Source organism: Salvelinus namaycush, chromosome 3 (assembly GCF_016432855.1).
Source record: "Salvelinus namaycush isolate Seneca chromosome 3, SaNama_1.0, whole genome shotgun sequence".
NCBI lineage: Eukaryota > Metazoa > Chordata > Actinopteri > Salmoniformes > Salmonidae > Salvelinus > Salvelinus namaycush.
Window position 1 is genome coordinate 57,523,491 of NC_052309.1, and position 17,975 is coordinate 57,541,465.

General features: G+C 42.9%; 1 protein-coding gene across 1 annotated transcript; it reads right to left on the reverse strand.

Moving 5' to 3' along the window:
- Positions 1-5,487: 5,487 nt before the first annotated feature.
- Positions 5,488-7,658, reverse strand: pax10 (paired box 10). Its single transcript, XM_038988542.1, has 7 exons — positions 7,533-7,658; positions 6,901-7,068; positions 6,658-6,740; positions 6,285-6,441; positions 6,092-6,162; positions 5,731-5,872; positions 5,488-5,555 (listed from the first exon to the last, which is right to left on the reverse strand). The coding sequence occupies exons 1-7, from the start codon at positions 7,642-7,644 to the stop codon at positions 5,488-5,490; spliced, it is 801 nt and encodes a 266-aa protein (XP_038844470.1). The 5' UTR covers positions 7,645-7,658.
- Positions 7,659-17,975: the final 10,317 nt, after the last annotated feature.

Sequence of the window (17,975 nt, forward strand, 5' to 3'; positions counted from 1 at the left end):
CGTGTTTGGAGGACAAAGAATGCTGAGTTGCATCCAAAGAACACCATACCTACTGTGAAGCATGGGGGTGGAAACATCATGCTTTGGGGCTGTTTTTCTGCAAAGGGACCAGGACGACTGATCCGTGTAAAGGAAAGAATGAATGGGGCCATGTATCGTGAGATTTTGAGTGAAAACCTCCTTCCATCAGCAAGGGCATTGAAGATGAAACGTGGCTGGGTCTTTCAGCATGACAATGATCCCAAACACACCGCCCGGGCAACGAAGGAGTGGCTTCGTAAGAAGCATTTCAAGGTCCTGGAGTGGCCTAGCCAGTCTCCAGATCTCAACCCCATAGAAAATCTTTGGAGGGAGTTGAAAGTCCGTGTTGCCCAGCAACAGCCCCAAAACATCACTGCTCTAGAGGAGATCTGCATGGAGGAATGGGACAAAATACCAGCAACAGTGTGTGAAAACCTTGTGAAGACTTACAGAAAACGTTTGACCTCTGTCATTGCCAACAAAGGGTATATAACAAAGTATTGAGATAAACTTTTGTTATTGACCAAATACTTATTTTCCACCATAATTTGCAAATAAATTCATTAAAAATCCTACAATGTGATTTTCTGGATTTTTTTTTCTCATTTTGTCTGTCATAGTTGAAGTGTACCTATGATGAAAATTACAGGCCTTTCTCATCTTTTTAAGTGGGAGAACTTGCACATTTGGTGGCTGACTAAATACTTTTTTGCCCCACTGTATAATACACAGCTGGTGGCAAAAGAGCTGAGCACAGAACTCAGAGATATACTGCAGCAGGCAACTTCGATTGTTAGCTGCATTAAACCACGTCAACTGCGCGCACGCCTGTTTGAAAAACTATTTCGCAATGAGGCTTGGTGGTTATCGAGGGTGAGTGCTGGAAAGATTGTTCGCATTGAGAGAGTTACTGTTGTCTTTCACAATGGATGCAAAAAAACTGGTTGACTTTCTGGGTAATTAAAAGAAAATGTTTCCTTGCCTATGTAAAAGACATACAGTATTTGCAAGCATGCAGCGGAAATACAAAAACCAAGCGACCGATTCAGAGGAAATAATTCTTATTGGAGAGTCTTTCAAAAGCTAACCATGCCCCCTTCCCTCGGCTGTGCATGTTTCTAACAGAAAACAGCATTTTAAATGTCCCACACGAGTGATCACTGCTCACCTCCAACGCTTGGAAGAGCACTTTGGGACCTACTTCCCAATCCATTTGACTGTGATCCTGGCTCAGTTGACATGCGGGTAAGTGAAGTCGAACAACTGATTGAGCTGTCATGTGACCGAATGCATTCACAGGTCACTACGAAGGAGTTTTTGCTCCTGTCTCAAAGGGAATACCCTGCCGTCTCCCTCTGAGCAATAATGCCGCATACAAAATAACTGGGAACTTGAAAATCTCCGACTTCCGACTTCAGTGTGTTCAAGACAACTTCGATCTCGGGAAAAAACGATCTACCACTGGGGAAATCATTTGAACGGTCATTCCAACTCGGGAACTCGGGCCTCTTTCTAGAGCTCCGACTTTCCGACCTGAGGATCACTGGCGTCATGATTTGACCTCAAATTTTTCAGAGCTCCCAGTTGTCTTGATATCACCATCAGTGCTCTGGGCTCCTGAGAATTTTCATATATCAAAATGGGGTCATGGGCCAAAAGAGTTTGGGAACCCCTAAGCTACACACTTTTTCACAGCACTTCAATAGAGCTAAGGCCAAAAGTGATTTTCGTTGCAGGTTAGGAGAACATTTTCGCTAACCCTAACCCTACTCCTTTTCCTAACCTTAATCTAATTCTCCAAACCTGCTATGTTAATTATCCTAATCTGATGCATAAATTCTCCTAATCTGCTAGGAAAAGGTCACTTCTGGTCATAGCTGTATCTAAGTGGAGTGAAAAGAGTGTTTCTCAGCTCTTTACATTGCATTCAAAGATCAATCAACATTTTCAAACTATTTATTAATTGAATCTAGTTCAATCTTAGGTTATAAAATATCAAAAAGTAATTAAAAAAATCTACAAACACCACAGATTTGCATTATGTATCATACTATTTATTAGTAACCTGTACAGGCTGTACATATACTCATCAGTAAATACATGACTTGTATCTAACAACAATGGCATGGAATCATTGTGAGGTCAGATGAATATTTAACAAATTCTAAAGGTTACCACAAAAAGCAATATCTTGCGCCTCCCGAGTGGCACAGCGGTCTAACGCACAAAAAGACCCATCAACACCCAAACACACACGCACAACTTGTTGCAGAATCCTCAGCATGGCCCCCCCCAAACCATGCCCAGCGTCAGCTTAAAATCAGACACTGGTACAAGGATTGGGAGAGACTGTACTGAGAGAGTGAGAGGGAGAGAGAAAGAAAGGAAGCACGAAAAAGAGAGGAAAGGCGAGAGAATGGTTGAACACAGACAATGTACAGAGAGAGAGAGGAGGAAAGGAGAGAGTGAAGGGGAGAGGAAAGTTGAAGGGACATATGAGAGAGAGAGAGAGAGACAGAGAGACAGAGAGAGAGAGAGACAGAGAGAGAGACAGAGAGAGACAGAGAGAGAGAGAGAGAGAGGAAAGGAGAGAGTGAAGGGGAGAGGAAAGTTGAAGGGACATATGAGAGAGAGAGAGAGACAGACAGAGAGAGAGAGAGACAGAGACAGAGACAGAGACAGAGACAGAGAGAGAGAGAGAGAGAGAGAGAGAGAGAGAGAGAGAGAGTGTACTGCATGACAGACATGTTTGAAGGAATAATGAAAACTCTGCTGATAAGACCATGCTCCATCTGAAATTATAGAAACACATCTGACCACCTGCAGGTTATATGAGTTACAAACAAAAGTACCTAAACAAAGTACATTCAAAAAAATACTGAACAGAACATAAAAATAAATGCCACTGCATTGATACGGTAATACGGTATAATTAACAAAAACATTATGGAGGTTTCTCTCCTGCCAGCCCATCTCTTTTTCACTAACTCTCTCTCTCCCTCTCTTTCTGTTGTTTTCTAAAGTCTCTGCATGGACAGTTTCCTGACTTGCTTGTTGTAGCGCTCTTCTTACCGCTTACGTCTTCAAAGTCATTTCCTTGCCGTCATGTTGAACACATTAAGCAGTCCTCTCTCTCTTTCTCCCCTTTAATTTAGCCTGGCGCTCATCTTCCTGCCTGCCCAATGCCCTGTCTCGTGCCCTTCTCCCTCTCTAAGTCTCCCGCTCCCTCTATCTATCCCCCTGTCCTTCCCTCCCTATCTCCCCCCAAATCACTGTTCCTCTGAGGACCAATGGGGAGCCAGCCAGCAGGGTGAGGCACTTCCTCTGTGACAGGAAGCTGGGGGGGGGGGGGGGGGGGGGGGTAATGAGAGAGTGAGAGCGAGAGAGATAATGAGTGAGAGAAGGAAGGAGGGGGTGAAAAGAGAGATAGATGTCAATGTTGAAAATTCACCCTAGAGACACAACTTGGTGGATTGTGTTCATTACCATCATACAGTATAAGGGTAGATGATGTATGCTTCTTTGGTTACTTTGACTGAACTCGCTCTAAAACCTGGTGAGCAGCAGTGCTCTTTTACACCAAGGAAACTCTTCCTGTCCTCTGGAAATGTCACAAGAGAGTGAATACAAACACATACTGTGACCCTTGTGAAGTCCAAGAGTGCATGTTCAAAGTTGAAAGTGGTTTGAAGTGAGGTCAAGTTTAGCTGGAGAGAGAGAGAGAGAGGTGTTTGAGTGGGCAAGACCAAGAAGAAGGGAGTAGAAAGCGGGATGGGAAAAGATGAAGTGATAGAGGGAGGGCCATGTTCAAAGACAGAGAGTAGATAAGTGCTCTCTTTCAGAAGTTGAGTTGATGGGTTGGGTGGGTTAGGAGGTAGAGACAGTCCATAGGGGATGGTGGGGATAGTGGTGATGTGATTGTTTGAGCAGGGGTTAAGAGTGTCTTGCGTGCAACATCCTCTCGGAATCTCCACACCTCGTTAACTCTGCTCCTAATTACACTCATTTAAACATTGCCACGGAAACCCACAAATAATTTTGTTGGCATATAGGACCTTATATGGGCAGGCTGTAACTGAGTGTTTGTGTTGATTGTGATTATCAAGATTACAAGAACAGTATACGGTATACGTGTGTGTGTGTGTGTGTGTGTGTGTGTGTGTGTGTGTGTGTGTGTGTGTGTGTGTGTGTGTGTGTGTGTGTGTGTGTGTGTGCGCGCATTTGCAAGTTTGTACGAGTGCGTTTCATGTCCCTGTGAGAATTGGTTTGTCAGTCAGTCAGGGCATTATTTACAGTGGGTGTGGTGATGTGAGTAACAAAAACAGGAAATCCACAGTCACATAGGCAGGAAATGCTCCTGCTCAGTGACAGAGTGAGAAATAAACAAAAGCTAAAGGTCATATAATACACAAGCGCCACCAGACGATTCTGAGGGGTGGTTCACTAACATAGATCAATATGTTACTGAAGATTTGATAAATAATCTCAAATTTAAATTAGCCAAAGTCTTTTTGTGTTCAGAAAGAAAGCCACCTCAGGATTCCCCCCTTTCCAACCACTATTTCCCTGTTTGTACAGTATATGTGGTGTAAATTCACTTATTTCAAAATATAAGCAATGCACATTCCAACTCTTACATTAATCAAGCTAGCCCTCTTATTAGTGATAAATTACTGTTAAATAACAGGCATTGTTTAGTTTCACATTTAGAATTTTATTCTTGATTCAAACAGTTTCACAAAAAGGGAACACACTAAAATGATTAGCAGTTTAAAGACACACACATAGACAAAATGCAACTACACACATACAAACACTCACTCATGTCTACACGTACACACACACACACACACGCACGCACGCACACACACACACAGTGCTAAATGTACACCAGGAGAGACAAAAATATGGCATCACAGTAACATCCTTATTCACTAGTATTGGTTTTTGATTGTCTTAAACTCTCCTAGGTCATTGGTTACATTAATCCCTGCCCGACTGTCATTGGTTAAATGAAATCCATGCTTGACTATGATTGGTGATTTCATTTCAATGCTTGATTGTCTGTTTGATCTGAACAAACATCAAAAGGAGTGAGTGAGTGAATGAGTGAGTGAATCTGCTGGGATCCAGCTCCAGTTCGTCATTTGATTGCATTGTGCGCTGAGATCAAGCTTAATTGTAATTAATAGTCCAGTACCAATACTTGATTGTCATTGGCTGCTTCAGGCCCATACTAGATTGTCATTGGTGGTTCCAAGGCCATCCATGATTGTTATTGGCTGTGGCAGGTCATTGATACTTTTTTTGGTAGTTTTTGTCATTATTAGAATGACTGATAGTAATCGCTTTGGATTGTAACGGATTGGGTGTTTGGGTATCTTAGTCTGTCACAGAGAATAGGTGGATCTTCAGATACTGGCAGGTTTGGTGGTGGTCTAGTGTCATGCCGTAACTGTGTTATTCTCACTGGAGTCTGGTCCAGTACTGACCTAAGTCCTGCTCACTACCCGACACACCAGGAGAGAGATATCCTGGGAGAGAGACAAAGACAGACAGAGAGAGAGACAAAGAGAGAGAGACAAAGACAGACAGAGAGAGAGACAGAGAGAGAGAGAAACAAAGACAAGAAGGATGAGTTAGCAAAGTGGTACCTAAACTAAATACTAGATCTTCACAGACACATGCACACATGCTGCAGAGACTCACCTGTGTTGGAGCTGGCAGAGTGAGAGGGAGGTAGGTGAGGAGAGGGGTAAGAGAGGGAGTCAAACTTCCGGGGCAGAGGGGGAGGAGAGGGGGAGGGAGGGAGCATGCAGGGGTAAGAGGGAGTGGACTGGGGGGGCAACGACTGGAGAGAGAGAGAGAGCAAAGAGAAGAGGAGAGAGGGACAGTAACAGGACATGCAGGAAGAGAAAAGAGAGAAGATTGTTAACCAGTGATAAGATTGATGAGACAGAACAAAGATTCAGTGAAAGTTTTGGTTCAAAATGAAGGACCAATAGTCATGTTAACAATGGACGCCATGGGGTTCATAGCACTATAAAAAATAAAAATGTGTTGAATTTACCTGCATATTGGAGAAGACTGAGAGAGAGCCGTAGCTTGAGAGAGAGTTGTCACTGCGACTGTGCATCGAGGCTTCATCAAGAAACACAGAAATATGTTTTAAAATAATATTGTATACAGTAATACACACACACACATACACACACACACACACTTGTACACCTACAAACATATTGAAAAATATGGTTTCTTACATGAGCTGTTACCATGGTGAGAGTGATAGACACCTGTGTTGAAGGAGGTGCTGAGGGGGGCATGTGCCTGAGAACAGGAAGTCCCGCCCCCTGACCTCTTCTGATTGCGCAACTTCTCCTCCCTCCTCCATTTAGCTCGCCGATTGGAAAACCACACCTGTCAATCAATCAATCAACCAAACTGTAACCATTCAGGTGTGTTTGTGTTGGAATATAACAAATATGTGAAAACTGGTGCCCAGAGAACTGGTTTGAGAACAGCTCAGGTACTACTTTGGTAGCTGCCATACTCTAATCTGGCCACTAGGGGGAGTAAAGGATAAGAATAAAAAGAAGAGGTTTAAACAAACAGACAGAGTGAACGGTTGGTTACCTGAATGCGAGCCTCTGGAAGGTCGATTTTAGCTGCCAATCTCTCTCTGGCAAAGACATCTGGGTAATGTGTCCGTTCAAACTCTGTGAGGTGGAGAAACATGTGTCAAGAAGCCCACAATGGTTTACATTAACACACACACATACGCCCATGGCATTAAACTTAGCTTTTCCTTCATGTTTATTACTGAAATTTAATTGAATCTCCACAGGCCTCAACTGAAGCCTGGGGCTGGGGTTAGACCTTTCTCCAGCGCGTCAATCTGCTCCTGGGTGAAACTGGTGCGATTCCTCTGGAGCTTTCTCTTCAGCTGGAGGTGATGCTGGGCGTCCTCTACCTCATCCCTCTCTCTTTGCACTCCTTCTCCTCCTCCCACCATCCGCACGCTCACGTCATCCACCACACAGCCATCTAATGGAAAGGGGGAGAGAGATTGTTCTAGAACAGAAGGATAATTGAATCTCTTTTCTTGGTGAAATGTGTGTGTGTTTGTGTGTCCACTGTTACTGTCTGCCTGAGTGTAACAAGCGTTTATGCATTCTTCGTATCTCCACATGTACGTATGCATTTCACTGTTTTGTGTTTGTGCACTCTGTCACTGTAGATGTGTGTATCACTTCTGTGTGTGTGTGTGTGTGTGTGTGTGCGTGTGCGTGTGTGTGTTTTGTAGCTGTTGGCACACTGTTTCTGCTCAGTCATGTGGAAGATTCTCCAGCTCACCCTAAGCTGACACCACGAGTCACACACACACACACACACACACACACACACACACACACACACACACACACACACACACACACACACACACACACACACACACACACACACACACACACACACACACACACACACACACACACACACACACACACACAACCTCTGTTTCCTATCTGTACCGTGCTGTGTTGGTTGATGGTACCAGTTGTTTGGCCCAGTCCAGCTGGAGGTGTTCTGTAGATTCAGCATGCTGAGTTTCTCACACATAACACTTCCCCTTCACCTCTGACCTCTTACTTCTCTCCTCCAATAAGAACACAGATCTGGAAGACAGAGGGAGGAGAAGATAAAGAGAGGGTGAGGAAGAGGAGAGAAAGGAAATAAGTGATAGGGTACATACATTTGGAGAGAAAGAGAGACAGACAGCCAGACAGACATACACACGCTTGTGCATTAGCCTCCCATGGCGACACACGGGGAGTTCATTACAAACACACTCAGTAATTAGGAGCTACATTCCCTCCACTCTGACACTGACTATACACACACGCATGAGAGGAGAGAGTAACACTGTCAGCTACCATTAACCACACAGGCAGAACACAACCCCATATACTAACTACACTAATGATACACAGTCACAATGTAACATTACACACATTATTATACACACTCTGACTATGATGCACACACAGACAGAAGGGGAGCGGAAATATGTATGCACAACACTAAAGCTATACTGGTGATACAGGGGAGCAGAATTACACACAACACTGGCTACACCTGTAATACACAGAGAAGGGGGGAATACACTCACAACACCACATTACTCTAACCTTAAACCTAACTTCACCTTAATATGGTACACTGAAAGGAGGGACAAAAGTACATACTGACTACGTATGATAGTGATACCGGTATACAGAGAATTGGAGCAGGAATACTCACAATACTGTACATTAATACTGTAACTATACTCTAATGACACATGATGATAGAGAAATAGAACAGCTAAACACTCAATGGACTTTGGAAAAATACACAACAATAGGCCCTAATACAGTAATGATGGAAGAGACTAGCAACTCACAACACTGGACACACATTATCTTGTTTGTGTGGTCAAAATATGCTCAAACACTATACACTTCACTCTACATTTTACAGTTGATTCATTGATCCGTTAATCAATGATTACGATTGAGACTGGAATACATGGGGACGAGACAATTAGTATAAATAAATCCTGCCTTGTCCTTTTATTCTAAAGTTGTGAGCGTGCTGTGCATTGACGGACTCCCAGCTATGACTACAACCAGGTATCATAACCAGCATACCGGTTATAAGCATAAGACACCGGACAGGCAGATTTCATAAATTGTTATTAGCAGACCTTTAGCTTGAATACATACAAAGTAAAGTGGGTAAAGGTTATACATTAACAGAAGAAGTGGAGAAACCCTGAAGCATCAGCGAGTGAGAGCTAGTTCTCTGACCATATATTCATGAATCTTGCTAGCGGGGTGTATCTCTCTCTACCTGTTTGCCTCACAGTGCCTTTCCGTATCTCTACCTCGAGGCAAAGATCAAGTTGTCTTGGTTCTGTGCGGTTCCGTGTGGTTCCACCCTCTCTAGTCCAGTTGGTACTTTTGCTATACTTCTCACTGTCTGTCATAAATAGTTCCTATTTGTTTCGTTCAAATTTGTCTTGTTCTCTTATTTGGTCTGTGTCTGTGTCTGTCTCTCTCTCCCCCAACATTGATGTTGGTTGACAAGTTTAGTGAAAGGACACTCACCTCCTCAAGAGAGAGAATGCCAATGGTTTTCCAAACTTGATGTTTCTCTAGTCTTTCCACTGCTTCCAAGGTTTTGCTCTTCCTCCTCTTCCTCTCTTTCGTTATACCCTCATCCCTCTCCTCTGACCTCGCTTTTGTTGACTGTGTGTGCAAAGAGAAAGAGAGAGCAGGGAGGCGAGCCAGAGTAGAGATGGAGAGAGTTAGACAGAGCGAAAGAGAGGAGGCGAGGGAGGGGGGAGTGGGCCAGGGAGAGAGAAACAAGTCTGCAGGCACTCTGGTCCTCGGAGCGATGGATAGAGAGGGAGAGGGAGAGAAAGGGAGAGAGAAGGAGGGGGAGGGAGGAAGAGAAGGATGACACACAGACTCAGTGTCAGTGTCAGGTCTGGACTTAATGCCAGGAAAAGGGGTGATGGAGAGAGAGAGAGTGAGAGAGAGGGAGAGAGAGAGAGAGAGAGAGAGAGAGAGAGAGAGAGAGAGAGAGAGACAGAGAGAGAGAGAGATGAGGGGAAGATGGAGGGAGGGCTGGTAAAGGTATGGAGAGAATGAAAGAAACGCAAAGGGAGGGTGAAGGATGAAGGGAGGATGACGATCACCTATATCAATTTCAAAACAAGGCCTAGTAACACTTTATTTGAAGGATGGCTTCTAAACATTATTCAATAGTGTACCCATTTTATGTAAAAGCCATATTACTCATGATCTATAAGGTTACATGTCCTTGTACTGAATATTTTTTGGCAGGTACCGGTATTTACTTGTTAATAAATATATATATATAACAAATGATATATAAACGGTCTATGAATAGCAACCTATTTAATACAGGTGTATAAGACATTCATAAAAAGGTAAAGCTTTAAAACTGAAATGTGTTTGGCCTTATAGTGTTCCAAAGGGTTTGGACTGTAGAGAGAAACTCTGACCTTTCGGATACAGAGGACAGGGAGAGAGAGAGACCACTGGCCCAGTTCTGGCTCTTTCGAGAGAAACTGCATACATTTCCATGTGCAGATATGAAACAAAGGGTCGCATTCTAGGAACACACAGTTATAGCCATAGTACAAACACTTTGAGGTATACACTTTCATACACAGCACTTGTTTTTTTACACACACACACACACACACACACACACACACACACACACACACACACACACACACACACACACACACACACACACACAACTTGGTCAGTCGCTGTCCTTACAGACTACGACGTGAGGCCCCTCCCCAAATACACACACCCTACACAGTACACGCTGCCAAATACGCGTGCTACGGCATGTTTGGCTTGGTTTCTCTCTGACTGCACTTTGTCACTCGTGACACCACATTTGCATATTTCATTGGATTAGCCCAGAGAACTAGAGAGTCCTTGACACTACAAAAATGAGAAGAGAGAATGCATCTGCAGTTTGAGCAAACTAATGTTGAGTCCTGTGGGGTAATATATCTGTAATACAATAGAATATAGTGGCTATGTATTGAGGAGAACTCTATTACTCAAATCCCAGTTATCTATCTTTAGTCTTTTGGTGTCTGCTGATATTTTGGGCTCCCGAGTGGCGCAGCGGTCTAAGGCACTGCATCTCAGTGCTAGAGGCGTCACTACAGACCCTGGTTCGATTCCAGGCTGTATCACAACCGTCCATGATTGGGAGTCCCATAGGGCGGCATACAATTGGTCTAGCATCGTCCGGGTTAGGGTTTGGCCGTCATTTGTAAATAAGAATTGGTTCTGAACTGACTTGCCTAGTTAAATAAAGGTTAAATGAATACAATTAGAGAGCTCACTATGTTTTACAGTCATAATACAGCACCTTTTGCCTGATATTCTAAAAACTACACTTACAAACAGATAATTTTTGGGATGTAGACTGGATTGGATGATTTTCGTAACACACAAGGTTAATGTCAATTACATTTTAATTCAGGAAGTGCCTAAATTTACTTTCAATGAGGATGAGTTTTCACGTCTTGAATTAAAATGTTCTAATCACCTGAATTGATTGAATTGAAATACAACTGACTCAAACCTTAACAGAAGTGCACAACTACTTCAAGAACAACTACTTCTAGAACACAGAGAGAGAATGGAATGAGGATGTTCATGTTAATATTATAAAGACTAGAAGTAAAACAAGAGGACTTAAGTATGACTATAAGATTAGACGAAGAAGAAGAAAGGGGGACAGGGAGGGCATGAGGAAGAGAGAGCGAGAGACAGGGAGAGAGAATGGGAGGAGGGGGGAGGTGGAGGAGAAGGAGGGTGCCAACATGTTTTATTTCCGGTTGACAAAACTCTGCGCTCTCTCGCTCCCTCCCTTCTTTCCTTCCCTCCCTCCCGTCTAAACTTCCTCGCTCTCTGTCATTCTCTCTCTGTCGCTGGCTACAGAGAATAATCTGAGGTAAGAGATAGATGACATAAAAAAGAAGGGATTTTGTTTTCCAGAAACAATGAAGCAAGAATATAAGATATCTCTGTAAATGTGTTTGAGATGTTTCTATGCATCCTGTCTTTGTAAGAGTGAGTTTATGGGCATACATGTACACTGTATCTTGTGTGTATGCCTGTATGCACAAGTGTGTGCAGGGCAGGCTCCAGGCATAAGCTGCATAAGCGGTCACTTAGGGCCCCAAGCCACTAGGGGGCCCCCAACCACCCTAAATATATATATATATACTCACACACTACCGTTCAAAAGTTTGGGGTCACTTAGAAATGCCCTTGTTTTTGAAAGAAACATACTTTTTTTGTCCATTAAAATAACATCAAATTGATAAGAAATACAGTGTAGACATTGTTAATGTTGTAAATGACTACTGTAGCTGGAAATGGCAGAATTGTTATGGGATATCTACATAGGCGTACAGAGGCCCATTATCAGCAACCATCACTCCTGTGTTCCAATGGCACGTTGTGTTAGCTAATTCAAGTTTATCATTTTAAAAGGCGAATTGATCATTAGAAAACCCTTTTGCAATTATGTTAGCACAACTGAAAACTGTTGTTCTGATTAAAAAAGCAATAAAACTGGCCTTCTTTAGACGAGTTGAGTATCTGGAGAATCAGCATTTGTGGGTTTGATTACAGGCTCAAAATGTCAAGAAACAAATGACTTTCTTCTGAAACTCGTCAGTCTATTCTTGTTCTGAGAAATGAAGGCTATTCCATGCGAGAAATTGCCAAGAAACTGAAGATCTCGTACAACGCTGTGTACTAGTCCCTTCACAGAACAGCGCAAACTGGCTCTAACCAGAATAGAAAGAGGAGTGGGAGGCCCCCATGCACAACGAGCAAGAGGACAAGTACATTAGAGTGTCTACGTAGTTTGAGAAACAGACGCCTCACAAGTCATCAACTGGCAGCTTCATTAAATAGTACACGCAAAACACCAGTCTCAAAGTCAACAGTGAAGAGGTGACTCCGGGATCCTGGCCGCCTCCAACATCGTTTTAGAGAATTTGGCAGTACTCACAACCGGCCTCACAACTGCAAACGACGTGTAACCAAGTCAGCCCAGGACCTCCACATCCGGCTTCTTCACCTGCGGGATCAATTGACTGATTTCCTTATATGAACTGTAACTCAGTAAAATCTTAGAAATTGTTGCATGTTATGTTTATATTTTTGTTCAATATATACACTACATGACCCAGAGTATGTGGACACCTGCTCGTTGAACATCTAATTTCAAAATCATGGGCATTAATATGGAGTTGGTCCCTCCTTTGCTGCTATAACAGCCTCCATTCTTCTGGGAAGGCTTTCCACTAGATGTTGGAACATTGCTGCAAGGACTTGATTCCATTCGGCCACAAGAGCATTAGTGAGGTTGGGCACTGATGTTGGGCGATTAGGCCTGCCTCACAGTCGTTCCAATTCTTCCAAAAGGTGTTTGATGGGGTTGAGGTCAGGGCTCTGCAGGCCAGTCAAGTTCTTCCACATCGATCTCGACAAACCATTTCTGTATATACCTCGCTTTGTGCACGGGGAATTGCCATGCTGAAAGAGGAAAGGGCCTTCCTCAAACTATTGCAACAAAGCTGGAAGCACAGAATCTGTCTACCACTTCGCAGCTGAGTTGTTGTTGCGCCTAGACGTTTCCACAATAACAGCACTTACAGTTAACTGGGACAGCTCTAGCAGGGCAGAAATTTGACGAACTGACTTGTTGGTAAGGTGCCATCCTAAGAGGGTGTCTTGTTGAAAGTCACTGAGCTCTTCTGTAAGGCCATTCTACAGCCAATGTTTGTCTATGGAGATTGCATGGCTGTGTGCTCGATTTTATACACCTGTCAGCAACAGGTGTGGCTGAAATAGCCAAATCCACTAATTTGAATGGGTGTCCACATACTTTTGTCTTGCCAGCTATCTAAACTTGGAGTAATCATGGCCGAATACCGACTGGTCACGCAGGGCACTTGCCCAGGGGCCCTGACCTCCAGGGGGCCACCGTTGATTTTGTTAATCACTTTTGCCCGTGAGGTGGGGGGGCCCAAAAGGCTAGAGCCGGCCCTGAGTGTGTGTACTGTATATGTGTATGCTTATGTGTGTTGCTTGAATATGCGTGCAGCTTTAGGGCACATTTTTTCAGTCTCTTGTTAGTTCATCCCTGTCACCCTCTCTCTCTCGCTCTCTCTCCCCCTCTCTCTTTTTCACTGCTGGGGGGAGGGGGATGGAGGTCACCATAGCAACCATGCCGGGACAAATTAATATCAAGTCCTTAAAACAAAACACACGAGCTTACGTGTGCGTGCGGTTGTGTGTCTGTGTGCGTGTGTCCTTTTCCCTTTCGTGACTCTATTAACTCTGTGAATTTCCATAAAAGGGGAGGGGCTACATTGATTATGAAATATTCATTTCTATATCCATCTCTCTCACTTTATGTCAAATATCCCCCACTCAATTCACTGTTCCCCTCCTCTTCCTTGCTTTTGTCTTTCCTTCTTTCCTCTCTCTTCCTCCTCTCTCCATCTCTTTGCTGTTGTGTGCCCCCAGGCACTGTGGCACGTCCTCCCTCCATCCCTCCCTCTCCCCTCCTCTCTCACTGCCCCTGTCACCTTCAATTGCTCCATGGAACTAGACACACTGCCTTAGGCGAGGGAAGAGAGGAGCGAGAGAGGAGAGCAAAAGAGAAAGAGAGGGAGAGAGAGACGGAACGGGAAAGACAGAAGAGAGAATGAAACCGAGCGGAGGGGAAAAAGAGGCAGACAGGGTATGTGTGAGATAGGGAGATAGCAAGAGAAAGTAGAAAGTAACAGAGAAAACGAGTTTGAATTAGAGGGAAAGAGAGAGAAAGAGACGACGAAAGAGGGAGAGAGAGAGAGAGGACATAATAAAAATGTGTGGTTAGAGGAGGGGATGAGAAAGTCTTGACTGTGTCATTCAGCAACATCCTGTGTAAGACTATCCAATAACAGCAACACCTGCTGTCAACCATTGTCCTGACTGAGGAGTCCAACACTGAGAACTAATGGATTCCTGTTAACTAAGATAGCAAATTGGTTCCATTCCCAGAATGTTGTGAGAAGGTCTTTCTATTTCTATGAGAAAAACTCAAGAAAGGACAAATGAAGTAAATTACACAATTGCGTAAATAATCAAATGAAGTAGGCCTAAATAACACAATTAAGTAGGATCAATTCGGAATAAGTGCGACACTTTTTGCATTTCCGTCTGCTATAACCTCTTTCGACATCTATCCAAAATATTAGCCCAACACGATACATTTCTGAAATCCTCAAGAAGTTTCCTAATCAGCAAAAAAACTATGTTGATATCATATTGACAGGAGGGATGACACACCCATTTGTGTACAGTGAGTTAAAAGCATATTTTCAGTTCGCATTTGGTAGACTGGGACAGCAGGCTAAAATAACTGGGACACCATTATTATAGTCCCAATTGTACCCCAATGACAATTCAATTCAATTGTGTGTGATTAGGAAACATTGGAGTATTTCAGAAATGTATCATGTATTGGGCTAATATGTTAGATAGATCTCTGAAGAGGTTACCGTTCGGGGTTACAGAGGTTACAGTAAATGCAAAAAGAGTCCCACTTTTACAGAATTCACTCAAATAACAGTACTAATCAAATCAAATCAAAATCAAATTGTATTAGTCACATGCGCCGAATACAACAGGTGTAGACATTACAGTGAAATGCTTACTCACGAGCCCCTAACCAACAATGCAGTTTAAACATTTTTTTAATAAGAATGAGAAATAAAAGTAACAAGTGATTAAAGAGCAGCAGTAAAATAACAATAGCGAGACTATATACGGCGGTACCGGTACAGAGTCAATGTACGGGGGCACCGGTTAGTTGAGATAATATGTACATGTAGGTAGAGTTATTAAAGTGACTAGACGTAGATGAAAACAACAGAGTAGCAGCGGTGAAAAAGGGGGGGGCAATGCAAATAGTCTGGGTGGCCATTTGATTAGATGTTCAGGAGTCTTATGGCTTGGGGGTAGAAGCTGTTTAGAAGCCTCTTGGGCCTAGACTTGGTGCTCCAGTACCGCTTGTTGTGCGGTAGCAGAGAGAACAGTCTATGACTAGGGTGGCTGGAGTCTTTGACAATTTTTAGGGCCTTCCTCTGACACCGCCTGGTATAGAGGTCCTGGCAGTGTCAGAAGAATAGTTTAATCTTCCGCGTAAGTCGTCGATTTTATTTTCCAAAGATTGCATGTTTGCTAGCAGAATGAAAGGAAGTGGGGATTTATTCGATTGTCTACAAATTCTAAGGCCACTTTTTCTCCGCCGTCTCTTCATGCAAATGACGGGATCTGGGCCTGTTCCTGGGAGAGCAGGATATCATTCATGTCGGGCTTTTCGGACTCATTAAAGGAAAAAAAGGATTCTGTCAGTCCATGGTGAGTAATCGCAGTTCTGATGCCCAGAAGTTATTTTCGGTCATAAGAGACAGTATTAGCAACATTATGTAAAAATTAAGTTACAAATAATGCAAAGAAACAAATAAAAAAACACGGTTGGTTAGGAATAATTAAAACGTCAGCCTTGTTCTCCGGTGCCATCTTAACAGTACTAATAAAAGTACTACAAGAAAACATTTACAGGGCATAGTACTACAAGTACCAGAGCCCTGCCTAACCTACAGGGTGGGTGTGAGTCCCTAATGTAAACTGGGGCTACGGTCCAAACACTTAAAAGACACACCCTCGTCCACTTACCCTCGCCTTATGCCTTTGAGGGAATCCCCGTCGCCATCTTGGTGGGCGGTCCAAATTATTAGCCAAGCAAGGGAAGTTTACAACGTAAGCCCCTCAGCCCTAGTTTTTAGAAACTCCCCATAATTCAATTTGCGACGATTGCACATCCGCTAAGAAAAGTCAGCGAAAACTTAAAAACAACACCAATGGAGAAGTCAACATACAAGTGTAAGTAAAACGAATGCAAATAATTGTGAAATTTTGCTACTACGTAAAGGTAAATATGTTTTTGTTTGGTTATCTTTGGAAATTGTAGAAATAAAACATTTTCCTTCTTCAGAAGTTCCAGCTAGGCAGGCTAATGTTAGTTAGCTAATTCATTTGCTAGCTATCATACAATAGGTGTATATTAATAATTATATATTTAATATAGACATGCACTCATAATTGACTGTAGCCATATAAAACACCCACAAACTACCAGTGGCTGAAAACACAATCATCTCGGGATGAACAAGTGACGAATTTCCGGCCAAGGGTAGTCCATTTAAAAAGCATTCCTTCCTCCCTCGCCCCTTGTTCTGCAAGTGTATACTCGTCAGACGTGATGAAACGTCATCAGAAGTGTCCACTTAATTTGAGGGCTGAGGGGATAAGGTGTCGTTTAGTGTTTGGACAGTAGCCTGGATCTCTTTCATCCATTGGAAAAGCCTATAAAACTGTCCCACTGTATTTTGATGCACCAGTACATAGTACGCACATTTACATCACAATTTGGCACAGTGCATTATTCCATAGCCTTAAAATCAAAATAGAAAAATAGCTATTCACCTTTAATAACAAAATGAAGTAGGCCTGAATAACACAATTAAGTAAATAACAACAATTCCAATGACAATATGGAGAAATTGGCTACATAAAATGAATTAATCAATTAATGAATAGCCAATTCTAATCATATCAAACTCCGTTCATATGACCAAACATTGAAAAGAAATTTTGCAAAACCTAAACAAAATACTTCCTTCTCATACAATAAATTAGGAACGAATTAATGATTTTATCGAGGCATTAAAAATAAAACTGATGTAACTGCCCTGAAAGGTATACTGAGTGGCAATAGGCTAAGGTGGCTCTGGCGGGAGGTATGTGGTAGGAAGGAAGTCGGGAAACGAAAAAAGGGGGATTTTGAAGAAAAAAAGTTCAGCTGTGGTTTCTAGATTGTTCTGTTCAAAATGTATCCCACTCTGCCCCCAAGCGTTAGGTTTCTAGAACAACATAAGCATACGTTATTTATTTATGTGAAATTAATTTCCCCCCATGCTGAATAAGTTCCTTTATAATAAATATCACGTTAGTCTGTCGTTCCCGATATTAGTATGTATATCATTTTCGGACTTTACAGTGGTAAAGGCTACAATGGTGTGGTTTTCCATCCTCTCTGATTTCATATGAGTGGGCTAGATGCTTGTCAATTGCATTGGGTTTTACCAAACAATGCTGCCTGCCATTCCTTGCCGTATGTATATAAACCTCAGGTGTCCCTTTACATTGCTGATGAAAACTTTCGTAAAAATCTCTTCATGCGCGCTCCGGTATGGAGGTTTGCGCGTTCGCGTG